We start from the raw sequence: 15,284 nt of genomic DNA, 5'->3' as shown, positions 1-15,284 counted from the left end.
AAATTCGAGAAGATATGACCATGAGCTAATAAACAATCCTCCATTGCTAAAAATTCTTCACCTTCATGAGGGATGTACAAATGTTTGAGACATATGATCGTATATTGAAGAGGACCTCCATGACTATTACAATATACAAGAGAGAAATTTTCGATGCTCGTCTTCAGTTGTCCATATAGCACAGTAAGTCAATAGGATGCCTAAAACATGTTTCTATAGTATGTATAGGGTCTTTGAAGTCTCTGGCTATGAATCTAGATTTTAGAATGTCATCCTCAGGGTTCTATCAAGAACTATGACAAAGTTCTGTACATAATACAATCCACAAAAAGCCATTCACCATCATTCCTCATCACTGGATGATGTACACAAATCATAGACTGCCATCATGCATAAAAAAGAAATGCCGTTCATCTTCCCAAACTGAAATTAAAGTAAAAATGGGAAGAATAATAACTACAGGGTTTTGCCATATACAAGTACAAAGCTAAGTAGCTAAGGAAATATTGACTATGAAGGAATTTTAAAAATAATTCTAATGTCTTTTATTTTAGGGAAATAACAACTAAATGGTCAAACCACCTCACAAAATTTTTAAGGTGGTCAAATCATCCCCATTTAACATTAGAATGGTTACTTTTTCAATCTCATTATACTCAATTACCTCCTTAAAAATATGTTAAATAATAACCAAATAAACAAGCTGGGGCACGACAATAATTTAGCCCTACTAACTGCTCGAGCCAAATTATGTGAAAGTCCCTAATTGTTCACGGTTAGAAAAAGGGAACAAGGGTTTACAACAAAATAAGTGAGTTCCACTTTGCTAACCCTTAGCAACCACGGTGTCATATGGCAGTTTTGTGTGGCTAAGCCTATCATCTTCATATGGCTTGAGCTACATATGTGAAGCCAAATTACTAAAATGCTCCTACTTATTCAGAGTTCCCAATCCTAAAAAAAGGCAATTTGGTCATACACTAAAATGAAACGCAAAAAGAGCCAAATTACTGAAATGCCCCCCTACTTATCCCAATCCTAAACAAGGGTAATTCAGCCATAGTCAAATGGAACTTAAAAAGTAACCATTTTTAACCCTAATATTTTTTTCCAGATGGTTTGATCGTAATAATTCAACCCCATAATGAATAAATAGTGATAACTTCTAACTCCCATTCATAACTACAGTAATGCATGTTCCTTTCAATTCTGCTTGAAGTACTCTACCCCAAACAACAGGCATACCAGTTCTACAATCTCAATTAATTAAATTACATCGACATTATAACAAACTACAAAAGCTTAATATGCTAGCATTAATAGATCTGCACAACAGATACAACAGATAGACAACCCAACAAAGACAGCTAAACAATTTCAGCAATTAATAATAAATACACATGCAACATGCCCATATAGAAAGGCTTCAGCACTCCCAGCTCTAATTAAAAGACAAATATTGACAACATATCATTTAATGCTGTCTTCTGAACAGGACATCCTCAGCTTGGAGTGCAACAGAATCCCCAACAACTGATATCCATGTGTCTGCTATTTTCTCCAAATTGCCATTCAGAATGTCAACAACAGAGAATTGACGAATGGTACCTTTAGATTTGACTTCATGCGCATCATTATGGACAGTGGAGCCAGAACCCTTTTTGCTGATGAGACCTCTGACCCTAGGGACAACAGCTGCATTCAAGTAAATTGTCTTCTCAGCACCTAAAACCAACATCCTTCGTGTGCCATTTCTAAGCTGTAAATTTTTATGCATGTGCCCAAAGACAACCAAAGGAATGGAAAGCCGAGTATTGCTTTTCAAGTCTGCGATAGCCTGAGCGAGGTCTGCAGAAGAAACAAAAAGTTCTCCAAAGATGAGTCCAATTTACTTAGCCAAGAGAGGTTGGAGGGGCCATTGTTGTTAGAACTAATTATCCTGACTGATTCTAGTTGAAATTTTAGGAGAAGCATGAACCTGGATCTCCATGGTCTCCGCCTCCAGGTACCCAATCTCTCCCACAAATATCATCCATCTCAGATCCCAGGCCTAAGCAAAATGTTTCAAAGACACAAGAAATCAAAATTTATTCAAAAAGAACATGGGCACATCATATCGCACATACAGGTATGTGTGTTCAAGCACACATGCATGCATCATGGATCATACACGTGATGTTAGTATTTATTCATTTATATGATAAGAGAAGATTGTGCGTAAAGTTTCTATGCAGAAAAAATATGGCATGAAAAAGGGCAAAGCCATGATGGCCTAATAAACCTGTAGGTCCATTATGAGCAAGAAGAATGATGGAATGACCATCTGGAGTTCCTTGAGCAGCATCACAAATTTTCTTTGCACTTCCTTTCATATCATGCACTCCATACCTGATAAAATAGAACTTAATTCAAGTAAGATGGCAGTATGAAGTACTAAATGACTCTAATTACAAGAACATGAAAACAAGTTAAGCTCTCATGTCAGCGAAGTGTGATTTGAAAGCATTTTCCAGAAAGAACAAATAAATAAGTACCACACTTGTGATGCAATCATGCAGCCTATAAAATAGAAAGGGTGAGAAAGAAGACAAGAATTTGAAAAATGATGAAGTCGTTTTAACCAGTGATTCCTAACTACTGTCCAAGTGTTTCTTTGAGCCTAAAAGAGGCAGTTTATCATCATTTACCGAGCTTAGCATATGGACTTTAGCAAGATTTACGGCTTATTGAAAGGATTTACTTTTTTCAACACTTGGTATGCGCAAAAGAATTGCTGTTCCATCGATAAAATAAAGTGTGGAACAGGGAGCCAACAAATTTGCTGATTCACGAGAACATTCAATTTTTTGATTGACAAGGACCCTAAGAAGAAATGGTGAAATGAGGGGGGCTCCCTAAACCCTAAACCCTGAAATGGGAGGTAAAACCCTAGATTTTAGGATATGCTGATCAGAATTTTTTTTTTCCCTTCCCAATATAACTATCTATGCCTCTGTTAATTGGGATTTACAAGCTTTACTTACCCCCAGGGAAACAAGGAAAATCAAGAAATAACGAAGAGAAAGAAGCTTAGAAGCTCAAAGCTCAAGGTTTTTGAAACATTGCATTTTATTAAACTTACTCGAAGAATACATGGCGATGGCCACACCTCAACCAACATGCTATGGCATATGCACGCCCCACATTCTAGTTCAAAGACATCCGACTACCTTGGAGAGTCAACTGCTCTCAAGGTCTCTACAAACTGAATGGACTTTGACATTGAGCACACCATTTACTTTCAATTCTACCCCTTCATAGACAAAGGGAGGGCGAGTATACAATTAGTTACAGAGACATACTCATTGAAGGTCCTCGGTGGACACTACAACAACGGAGAACAGTGGGAGAGAAGGCATCACGTGGGAGAGAAAAAGCGAGGGCATTGCATGGGAGAGAATATAGGGTAAACCACCCCTTTATGCATGCACATCCATTCTTCCCCAAGAGGGCATCGTGTGGGAAAGAGAAAGAAGTCATAAGAGAGAGGGACGTGAAAAAGAGAGTGAATTAGGATTTGGTGAAGTTTTGATATGAGAGAAAGAGTGGTGGTGAGAAAGGATTGGACTAGCTTTAGGACTTAGTCCTCTTTCCTAACAAAACAATGATGATGCTCCATAATGATTGTCTCAATATCCCTCCACTGACATCCCTCTATCTATTCACTGATACTCCAATAGCATTATTGGGCACCAATATTGTTGCCCCATTATGCTCATTTATTGCACCCTATGCCAAGGGCCTGTAATAATTATCTCTCAAAACAACTCTAAACATAGTCTTCCCATGTCAATAAAAGAGTAGATCTGTGAAGTGAATGTTGTTCTCAATTTCCAAATGTGTTGAGTTTGTAAACACCTTCAGAGCTACTCAGCTTCCAAGAAGATTCATTGTCCTAGAACTTAAGTCAAGAGCATTTATGTCACAACATGTTGGTTGAAGTGTGACAATCTCCACATATTCTCGAGCAAGTTGAATAAAATGCATTCTTTCTAGGCACGCAAAAAGTAAGCTTCTAAACTTCTATGCCCTTCTTTATCTCCTAATTCACCTTCTGTCCGTAGGGGTGAGTAAAACCACTCAATCCCAATTAACAACTAGCTTCACACACACACACCTTGAAGTAGGAAGATAGCAAGATGTTGTCGCATAATGGTGTCTATGCCATGATAATTCTACATTTCACTACTCTTTTCATTTTAAATATGGTATCCCTAGTTTAAGAAGATATTGGTAATTGTTATGAGTGCAAAGGTAGTTCTTCCTGCAAATTATTCATGCTCAACCACCAAAGGCTCACATAGTGGGAATCAAACATTCTCCCAATCACGCAGTAATTCATAGATTTATTTATCCTTGTCATATCTGAATTCTGAATCTGTGTCTAAGCAAGCCTATGCAGTATAGGCACTTTCTCCAAAGCACAATAGCAAAATTGTTCTAGTTATGGCCTTTCAAGGCCTTGACCCGATCATCTTTATAACTCTTAGCTGCAGTTGGAGTGACCAAGAGCAACGTGACTCAACGATCTTGGCGCACTAGGATCAAGAGTCATGAACTCCGAATGTCATGAGGCCGGTGTGTGTGTAAGAGGCACTGAGAGGATTGAGTGTTACCTTCGTTAGGGTCAATTTTGATTTATGCCTCATGACTGTATGATGGCCAGCATATTATGTATGAGATTGGTTGTGATTGAATGGTGGTGATATGAGATCGAGTCATTTGTGTGACTTTAGCCTATATGAGAAGGTTAAGGCTTCGAGAGGACATCAGCCTAATTCCTTGACCTTGTGACCTTCTCAAGGCATGGGCATATATTGCAAACAAGAAGTCACTCTACCATCGGCGATCCACTAGGAAGGCTAAGCACATCTGCTAAGAGAAGACCCCCGTAGCCATTAGAGTGGATGCTTTCGGGACTGCACCTGTAATCCACTACAACCTGAGAATCCCGAGCCACATATTGGATGACCTTCGACAAGCCAAGCATGAGCTCCTGCCTGACCCTATGGGTCATAGATTTGTAGGATTATTATGAGAAAGTGGTTTGGATTCCGAGTCTAGACAAGTAGAGTGCTCTAATACCCAATTCATCTCCATATGATCCTAATTTCCCTCATTAATGGCTATATATAATGTTAAATTAAGTAAATATGACAAAACATGCTTTGGACGAAATTTGAGAATTTTTTTGGATTTTCTGGATCAAATACAATGGAATTTTGAAATTATTTTGGAGAAATGACCATCAAGGACACCCCAGGTTCCCACATGACACAAAATGGCCATTGGGTGCCACGTGGGGGGCTACCATGGCTCCACATCAATGCCACATGGGGATGACGTCAAAACCGCATGGGGACTGTTTCTGTCCTTTGTAAATTTGTAGTTTATGAGATTTATAAAGTAAATTTTTTTGTGAAATCAGAAATTGCATTTTGAGCACATGTTTAATGTGTTGCATTGGTGGTTGTGTGCACATGGGGAGATCTTATAGAAAGGATATAGGGTTAGATATTATGACCCTAAGCCCAGGTGGAACTATGCATATAACCACCTATCCTATGTAGTATCATTGATTGGGTGCACATGCACACTAAAGTGATTCAGAATCAGTGGGTACTTTCAAATTCAAATTGCTTCTAGAATATGTGTAAAATTACGTAAAGGGGACCCTCCTGCCTATGATTCTTCATTTTATTAAGTAGATTTAGCATGGGCATTTGTAGAAGCAAGTTGAATTTGATATGAATTTGAATTTGAGATTAATGATGGAAACTTTGGAGTGAATAAGGGTTTATTAGGAGGAATGGCGTTAAATGTCATCCACTCATCAAGATGGCATGATGAGTGATGAGTGACTATGATCAAGCTGTCTCTCATGCCATGGATGACTTATTTCAAAGGTCAAGATTGACTCACCTAGAATCATCCTACACTAAACCTATATATAGCCCCTTTATTACCAAGATTGAAGTATCATAGCCTCCTACTCCTTGTTTCATGAAAAACTGAGTTCTTCTTTATCCTTGAGCATGACCCTTTGATTTCTTGTCGATTGATTCGATTTTGAAGAGAAATTTGATGGAGCTGTTTTGACATTTAATTGATTGATTTCTCTGCAGCTCTTTGGATCCAAGTCAGTAAATTGATCCATCTTTTTGATGGTTTAATTTGGTGAAATTTTAAGGAAAAAATATGCCAAAATTTTCCCATGCCCATACTACTTGTTTACTCACCAAATTGAGAGTGATTTGAGCCCCTTTTCCTCCCATGATTTTTCCCACATTTGGATCTAAAATTATGGAGCCTCTCTTGTGTTGACGAAGGACATTGTATTTGATGTGTTTGATGTAATTCCAAAGTGATGTATAATTTGGCAATACAATTGGTATGGTGGCGCATTTTGTAGTAATTGAATATTGTCTATATTTATTCAATCACCATGGTGTATCATGTGTTTGGAGTTTGTCAAGGGGCCCAATAGAGTTGTATCCTTCCTTTTTAAGTGAATGAAAAGCCAAGTTTGGTGGCTGGAAATTATTTATTGCCATATTTTGATGTAAGATCCATGTACTTTTGAAGTGTATTGTAGTGAAAAGAGAAAAAAAATTAAGTATTTTCTCTTGGCTTAATTCACTATAATGGGGTCTTGCTGCATCTCTAAAATTTAAGATATCCCAACTTAACAAATAGAACTCAACATAAACCAAAAGGTACACTTTTAACAGAAACTGTCTCCCACAGCTAGGTACATAACAATGCATTGCCACTTAAAAAGGCATAATATCCCAATCTAGCTTCAAGGTATGCATCAAGCATTCCCATAACTTTATCCATGAAAGCACATCATTTTTTGTAATCTTGAAAGAGAGATAGTCGACAATTCAAACTGTGTGAAAGGATAATTTGACATGAAGCATGCTACTACAAGTCCAGAAAACAATAGTTCAAGAAAACCACAACTTTCTAATTCAAGATTTGTAAATGTAAACTATTCCAATAAATTGCATGAAATTTTAAGAAGATTATTCAAATGATATAGTTGATATCAGCTCCTTTTCATTAAACATGAGTAATTCATAGATGCAAAATAACACAAAATGTGTCATAAGATTGGTTTCTTCAATATATGCCAACAATAAGGATCCCTTTAGATGCACAAAATTTTAGGAATAACGCCTTTTTCTAAGGCCTTGGCTTGGCCATTCATGTCGAGCCTACTTTTTACAACCCCACTTATCAACAAAACACCACCGAAACACCCATAAGACTGAAAAAAATGTTTTCCCTCTAAATCCCAAAAAGAGACGCAAAATTTTTGCTCATGAAGGCAAGCATGGCTACTTCTATGATATGAATACTAGTGCATCCGAACGGGGCCTAAACATAATGATATAGAATGTCAAGAAGAATTACTTTATCACTGAATGCACATATTTTTTTTACCAACCTTGAAGAAAGAAGTTTGCGGCGAAAAAGTTGGCCACCTCCAGAAGAAAATGGGCGTCCACCAACAACACTGATCTTTATCTCCGGGAAGTCCAAACGGTCATAGCCAACGTGTGCCTCACCTAGGCTACATGAGATAAATGCCATGTCAGTGCCTCTTAAAAAGTCAGCCTTAGCTCTAGATTGAATTTCCCAAACTCAAAGAGACTCATCCATAGAAAACTCTTTGAACACAATTGAGCCTATAGATACAAATTGGTCAAATAATGCATAGCAAGGAGATGAGACTTCATTATATTATCTAAAAATCTGTTGAATATGCCAAATGGATGGAACATTATTTACCATGAGAACAGAATCCACTTGGTAAATACTTCATTTTGTTGTGGGCACCATTCATGAAATCAAGTTTCATCATCAAAAGACAGTCTACCTCTTGCAAAGCAAACACTGTTGTAAGAAAAGATTTTCATACAAATAATAACGTATACATAACTAAAAGCGACTTAATGCTGCTCATAAAAAAACTACAAATCGTTTACATTGGAAAGATCTCAATCAACAATGACTTTGTTAGTATCAATGTTCCAAAAAATGCTGGGCGGCACCTAGGCAGCCGGGGGGTCCTGATGCACAGCGCTTAAGAGGCTGCCAGGGCTAAAGCCCAGATTTCTGAGCAGCCCAAGTGGAAGAACAAGAGTGCGAGGTATCTGAAAGAACCGTTTTAGGTCCAAATTGCGTGTAAAAAAAGCATATTGAGGCATTTTTAACGCATTTTTTATGTTGAATCAATCCACACTCCAAAGACAAACCAAAATATTTGAGATTTCGATAATTAGTTGATAGCACATTAAGAAAATTAGGAAAATATAATCCAAGATTCAAATTCAATAGTAGACTACTACTAGACTAGACTGCCAGTACCAAGTACTAACACAGTCACAAGGAAAATATATTCTTTACTATAAAAGCATGACTTGATTTATGTTGTATGTGGCATCTCATAACGTGGTCCATGTCGGATGGAATGGAGTAATCATTTTCTTTTGTGCATCCAATAAGCGTGCAATGACAATTACTATTTCACCGCTTGGAAGGGGTGCACTCCATCTACAGAGCATTATATGTATATAACTCAAATGGATAAACCTCTCTTGCCCTCAAGCAAAAGGACACTACCGTGTAAGATCTCTCTCTCTCATACTAGCGTGTAAGAATTCTGATTTCTCTTTCCCAACCATGTTAATGGCCTAAATTAATTGTAAAAATAAGAAAAAAATATCTCAATATTTTGATTTATTCAACATGATGTAAAATTTATCCACAATTTATCGTTATTACATTTATACTAAAGTTTTTTGGTGGTTCCAAAATTGCCCGGATCTTCAAGATCCCAATTTTATTTACGGATTTTCAGATCTTCAAGGGTAGTTGAGGCCTCTAATTTTTAGTGTTTTCCGTCATAAAATTTTTGGATTTTCAATATCCCAATTCAACAAAAATCGTGATCTAGCAGGAAAATGACATTTTTGGATGCTGAAAATTCAAAATTTAATTAAAAAGTAAACTTTGGATTTTTGAAATCTGAAAATTTTCAGAGATGCTAAAATGCAATTTTTGGATTTTGAAAATCCACAATTGATTTTGAAATTGTTGGGACACTAAATAGAATTTTTGGATTTTTTTAAATCTGAAATTTCAATTTTCAAATAAATTTTGTAGTTTCAAGATCCAAAATTGTTGGGAGGCCTTTTTGGATAAATATAACTGTTGGAATTTTTAAAAAAAAACCCATAAATGTAATTTTAAAATTAACTTCAGATTTTCAAAAATCTGAAATTGTTGAGACATTTTTTTTATTAAATAAAAATCGTTGGGAGGCTAATAGTTTTTGCAATTTTTTGAATTTTTAAAATCTAGATATTTAATTTTCAGATAAATTTTGGATTTTTGAATTGTTACATGATGCTAAATCATGAACAACAAGAAATGAGGGTTGACCACAACTAAAGGATTATAAATCATATTTTCTTGCTCATAAATAATTTTATTTAATTTATTTTTGAATTTGTAGGTACTTTTTTTTTCCTCTTTTCTTTTGTGTATTTTAATTTATTTTATTCCAATTATTGTTGTATTTATAAGTTAAAGAAGAACAATAACCAAAGATTTCTTTACTCTGTCTCAACAGGATCCTATTTTTACATTCTGTGAGGTTGGTGAAATTCTATGTATTTGTTTCTTTTCTTAAATTAAAGAATTCCTTTGAAACAATTCATCCACATGCTAATTAACAAAGTTTATAATGCCTTTTTCTTAAAAAAAAGATTAGTCTGATTCAATGGGTACTCTTTCAAGGTTTGTACGTCTTTTCTCATTGTAAAGTAAGCCATTTACATACACAACCGAAGTTTCATGGATTTCACTCTAAACTTGAATTTTCAAATTTTTTTCTGAAACATTTTGATAGTCAGTTCTTTATTTTTCAAGTGTTTCGTAGGGTTTTTGCATATGCTTTTTTTTTTTTGTAATTAGGATTTTCAAATTTTTCTCTGAATTTGAGGGCTTCACTTTTTTTTTCTTCTTTTTGTTTTTTAATATCTACACCCAACGATGTTAAACCCTTTGATTGTGCAATGATTTTAATTGCAATCACATATTTTATATGTCTATTCGATTCATAGTTATACTTTAAATCTTTTGTAATTATATGGATGTATAAAGTAAAGAATGAATTACTTGATTTGTTATAGAGGCTTTTTAAAATTCATATACTCAATGCCGATAATACCGGTTTACTAATGATCATCAATGAAAAATCATTTGTTATCAATGATTTTTGGTTACCAATTATGAGAATACTATAAGTAAATAAGTAATCATCATCCTAATAATGATAATAATATTAATTGTTAATGGCCCTATAATTAGTACTAGGAATATTATATTTTTATTATGTTTTATGAATTTGAATTTAGGAAATATGTTATTTTTTAGAAAATAAATTAATCCTTCTTTTCGAAATTTTAATTTTTAATTCATCAAGGTTTTTATTAATTTTTGGATATTGAAAATGTAAAATTAAGAGACAATTTATTCATAATAATAGCATAGTTCTTACTTTTAGATTTTTGAATAAAATTAACACAGTTCTTATTTTCTGATTTTTAATATTTGAAAATTAGAAATTAACATAGTCCTGATTTTTGGGAGGCATCCTGATTTTTGGGAGGCATGACATTTAAATTTTTACATATTCTTTTTGTAGTTTATGTTGTAATACCAGCATTTTGATATCTCATTTTGGGAAGCATAATATTATAATTTTTACATGCTTTTAGAGTTTTTTAGTTATTACACTTATTTATATGCCTCGTGCTTCTAAAAACATATACGGAGCATGTGCATTTCGCTAGTAATCATATAGCCACAAACTCACAAGTCACAATTCACAAATTATAAATTATAATCCAATTAATCCATACCCCATAGTCCAAAGCCCAACCCAAACACCATAAAGCACACTTCTTATTAACCCATACACATAATGATTACTATGTTATTACCATGATTACTATCCTAGTCCATATTATTACCATGATTACTATCCTAGTCCATATTCCATACTTCATACACATAAGAGGAGGAAAAAAAATGGAAAGAAATATAGACTTGAAGACTCAAAGGGTCTTCAATTATCATCAGAAAAATAAGGCCAGCTGCATCATATGCATCAGAGTCGAGCCCCTCATCATCAGAATCATTTCCCTTTTCAAGGGAGGAACTTACTAAAAATGCCCCTCGTTTCGCCCCTAGGTGGGCATAGTCCCTGGGGCGCCCATGTCACCTGCCTAGGCAAGCCCACATAGCCCTCCTATGCGCTAGCCTGGCCGTTGTTTAGAACATTGGTTAGTATTGAGTTTTATTGCTATGATTAAGGGCACTGTTCTGAGACTCGGCCAAGGCCACTCGGAATCGGCCGAGTATCTCAGCCTCGCCTTAAGGGCAAGGCGAGTTTCCACCGATTACAGTGTACACCAAATTTTTATAGTTTGTATAAATTATTATGTCCATTTTAAGTTGGCAGTTGCACAAAGGCTTTTTGGATGTGCATGATTTTTATAGTTTGTATAAATTAATATGTCCATTTTAAGTTGGCAGTTGCACAAAGGCTTTTTGGACAGTGCTCATGCACATCGCATGTCACAAAATGGGTTTGAATCCCCCCAATTTAATGTTGCCTTCATTTTTATTTTTATTTTTGACGTGTAATGGGTTCATGGGAATTGAACCCAAGATCCCTCATGAAAGTGGCGCCCAAAGGTGACTAGTCTATCCACTATGCCATTCAGCAATTAATGTTAAATGCACGAGGATTATATTATATATGTATTCTACCATTTTTTGTTTTTTTAAAAATAGGACTGAACTAAGGCGAGTTACTCAAACTCGCCCGAAAACCACTGATTAGGAGGTAAATCGTAAGCACTTGAAAGTAACTAACCAAACACAAGCTTGACTTGTTTAGGAATGAAAACTATGGCATAGTACTCGACTATTTGTCAAAGGTGACTTGAGTATTAATTGTTATTTCTTGGTGGATCCAAGTGGCAATGTACCAATTCAATGGAAAAACCATACCAGTTGTTGACCTTGACTACAAATGCGAGATGTTCTCATGCAAAATAAAGACACAAGGCAGGCCCATTTAGAGACCTAGTAGCAGCCGGGACATAGCCCATTAAAGAGCCGGTTGACCTGTAATCAGTTTCCCAAGTTAGGCCAACATGAAGGGAGCGATATATACTGCTTTTGAAAGGCATAACTTTTCACTTGAGTGACTGTTTGAGGTTATTCAAATTTCGAATTGAAGGTCTCTCTAAGATCTATGACTACTAAAATCTTGGTTGAAAGTCAGCTGAAAATTTAATTGACTTTTAGGATTAATTAAGAATGTTTGAGACTTGATTATATTTTAGTAAGCCGAATTTTTTTTTGTTTGGTCAGAAGTGTTCTTAAAGATGTGGAAAATTGTTTCATGCAGGCTGGACTGCAATTCTACATATGCGGTCCAGAAAGTGTAAGGCATCCATCTTTAAGATGGATGCGAATAGGTGTTCCATCTAAAAACAATGGAAACTAACGATCCAAATGTTTTCTTACTCGAATTATTATTTTTAATTTTAAAAATGTATTTATTTATTCTTATTCATGATCTCCATGTTAGAGATTTCATGTCTATCAAATTTAAGTCTTAAAATCCATCACAAAAATAGATTTATTAAGAAGCCCACATTTCTACATATGCAGGCTTGGCCGCATAGAAACCGGGTCCTAACGATGTTTCCTTTCTAATTTTAGGGCTAGTTTTCAAAAAATATAAAGGATCTAGTTTTCTAATAATCGAAATGATAGACTTAAGAAAGATTTAGGGATCACTTGACTTCCATTTAAAGCAAGATAAGAGATTCCTAATTTCCTACCTCTACAAAAGGAGATTTAGGCCAAAGCCCAATAATTGAAGAGATTGGGTTGAGGATCAAGTCTGCTTTTGTTTGATGGTGCTGGTTCCATACTAAGGTGTTGACACCTCTTTTGCATGACCATGAACCGTACATTCTGGTAGATGTTGACGCTATCACATTTTTAACTCTCCTAATGTGTACAAGGTGTTGCCTCATTGTACAAGTTCAAGTTTTTTTTTCTCCTTTGTCTTCCATCTCTCTCTCTCTCTCTCTCTCTCTCTCTCTCTCTCTCTCTCTCTCTCTCTCTCTCCACCCTACCAACAATTGAGCAAAATTCACCTCCATTATCCCAAAAGCTCTTTTAAACCCTAAGAAAACAGCCCCTAAATCATATAACCAACCTCAGATACACTCCTTTATTATTTCATCTTACGAGAATGCTAAATTTCAGAAACTTTAAACTCCCATCAAACCTTAAAATCACCAAACTCTTCCCCATAGACATCCTAAATACTGCCCCTGATGCAAATCAAGAGATGGATGGATTCAATATTTTTATTCTCAATTTTTAGGGGACTTAATTACTTCTTTATTTTTTCTATGGGTGTATTTTCTTTTTTTTTTTATTAGGGTCAATTTCTATAAATAGGATTAGCTTTTTTTTTTTTTTGGTTAGGGCAGTTTCATTTTCTTTTAGGAAGGATAAGTTGAGTTGGTATTTTTCTTTGTTTTGAATAAAGTTTTTCCTTATATTTTTTATAAGGATGTGGTTCATGTGATATGGAAGCCACTTATTAGGGATAAAGAGAACTCAACCTTCCTCAAGCATAAAACTCTTACTCTCCACTCGCGTCCAGAGCCTCGTGTTCCAGAGAGTAGATCTTGGGATTTCAACATCAAAGTTGATTTACATGATTTTGAAGAAGAACAATTTTGATTTTGGCGTAGGTGTATCAAAAATCAGTAAGTTGTACATTGTGATTCACCTCCACTTCGATGTATACTCAGATGAAGAACAAGATCTTGTTGGAGATCCAATCTGTGAAGATGATCAAGATTTTGTGGTCGAATTGATATTTAATAAATGAAAAGATGGACTCCAAGGAAAATCAATAAGTGAAGTTGGCTCAACCATTGAATCTAGTGCTCATCTCAAAGATGCACATGTGGTGTGTCCTAGGGTTGAGAGTAAGCAATTTCGGCAAGGTTAGGTGGTTGAACTGGCTCTATCGACATACAGCGACCTTTTCCTCAATGGCTTCTCAATTTCAATGCAAAATGATTGGGTTTTGATTTGCAATAACCCACAAGTCCCAAGATCGTGTTTCAATATTCGGATCCAAAATGTTGCACGATTTGCATAGAATTTATTTTAACTTATTTCAAAACTCGATGACGAGTTTTCTCCAACCAAGGAAGATAATGTAGATCAAGAGATGGATGGATTCAATATTTTTATTCTCAATTTTTAGGGGACTTAATTATTTCTTTTTTGTTTTTATGGGTACATTTTCAATTTTTTAGAAATAGTATTAGCATCGTTTTTTTTTTTTTTTTGTTAGGAAGATGAATTCCATTTTTTTAGGGAAGTTTCATTTTCTTTTAGGAAGGATAAGTTAGCATTTTTCTTTTCTTTCGAATAAATTGTTTCCTTATATTTTGATAAGGATGTGGTTCATGTGATATGGAAGCCACCTATTAGGATTAATGTGGAACTGGTGGACTTCATTTTTTGTATGGAGTTTTAGAAAGCAAGTTGTAAGTGTATAAAAAGGAAGCAACATCAATTGTAAAAAGGAGAGGAGAGGGTTATGTTTTGGTGAATGGAAAAGAAATATTGATGTAGAAACTTTCTCTTGTGTTTTCTCTTTGATTTCTCGTGTGGTGCACAGTAAGAAACCTCAACTCTCCGCGATCGTACCTTCTTCTTACTCTTCTCAGCTATTTGTTTCTCTCTCTAAAATGTGGTTGTATTTGTCGGTTGTTGGCTACCAACGAATTTTCAGTGCGTCCACCCCCTTTAGACCTCCTATCATCCACACCCTCAATACATCTAAAATCCTATGTCCTAAACTTTATAGGAAACCTAAACCCTTTTAAAACTCCCAAATCCAAACCTAAATAGAACTTCAAAACTACCTGAATCCTCTCTTTCCTACCACTTGCATAATACACTCGTGTAGGAGCCAAGCCCGTTGATCCTACATTAGGGAAATACCTAAATTTAGGCTTACTAAGTAGAACCATTCATGCATATTTGAATCACCCTAGGGTAAAATTAGAGGTAGACGAGGTCAGAAATTCACAGATGGGCCTCTGCGTTCCCAG

The 15,284-nt window shown here is 35.4% G+C and overlaps 1 protein-coding gene across 12 annotated transcripts in view; it reads right to left on the bottom strand.

Moving 5' to 3' along the window:
- Window positions 1–1,145: 1,145 nt before the first annotated feature.
- LOC18436596 (Calcineurin-like metallo-phosphoesterase superfamily protein) overlaps window positions 1,146–15,284 on the bottom strand; it is a 28,227-nt gene continuing 14,088 nt past the window's right edge. For 10 of the 12 annotated variants that reach the window (XM_020668720.2, XM_020668721.2, XM_088853383.1 and 7 more), the window contains 4 exons: window positions 7,493–7,618; window positions 2,282–2,388; window positions 1,979–2,050; window positions 1,146–1,848 (listed from right to left, as the gene is read on the bottom strand). In XM_020668720.2, coding sequence (XP_020524379.1) covers window positions 1,475–1,848; window positions 1,979–2,050; window positions 2,282–2,388; window positions 7,493–7,618 — 679 coding nt within the window. In that variant the 3' untranslated portion in view covers window positions 1,146–1,474. Of the gene's footprint in view, window positions 1,849–1,978; window positions 2,051–2,281; window positions 2,389–7,492; window positions 7,619–7,836; window positions 7,927–15,284 lie in introns of those variants that run through there. The other 2 variants (XR_016045631.1, XR_016045632.1) reach the window with 2 other exon arrangements.

Source organism: Amborella trichopoda, chromosome 12 (genome assembly GCF_054954075.1).
Source record: "Amborella trichopoda isolate Santa Cruz 75 chromosome 12, AtrichopodaSantaCruz75HAP2 v2.0, whole genome shotgun sequence".
Lineage (NCBI taxonomy): Eukaryota > Viridiplantae > Streptophyta > Magnoliopsida > Amborellales > Amborellaceae > Amborella > Amborella trichopoda.
Note: the sequence above shows the minus strand (reverse complement) of the source record. Positions and strands in the feature narration are given on the sequence as shown.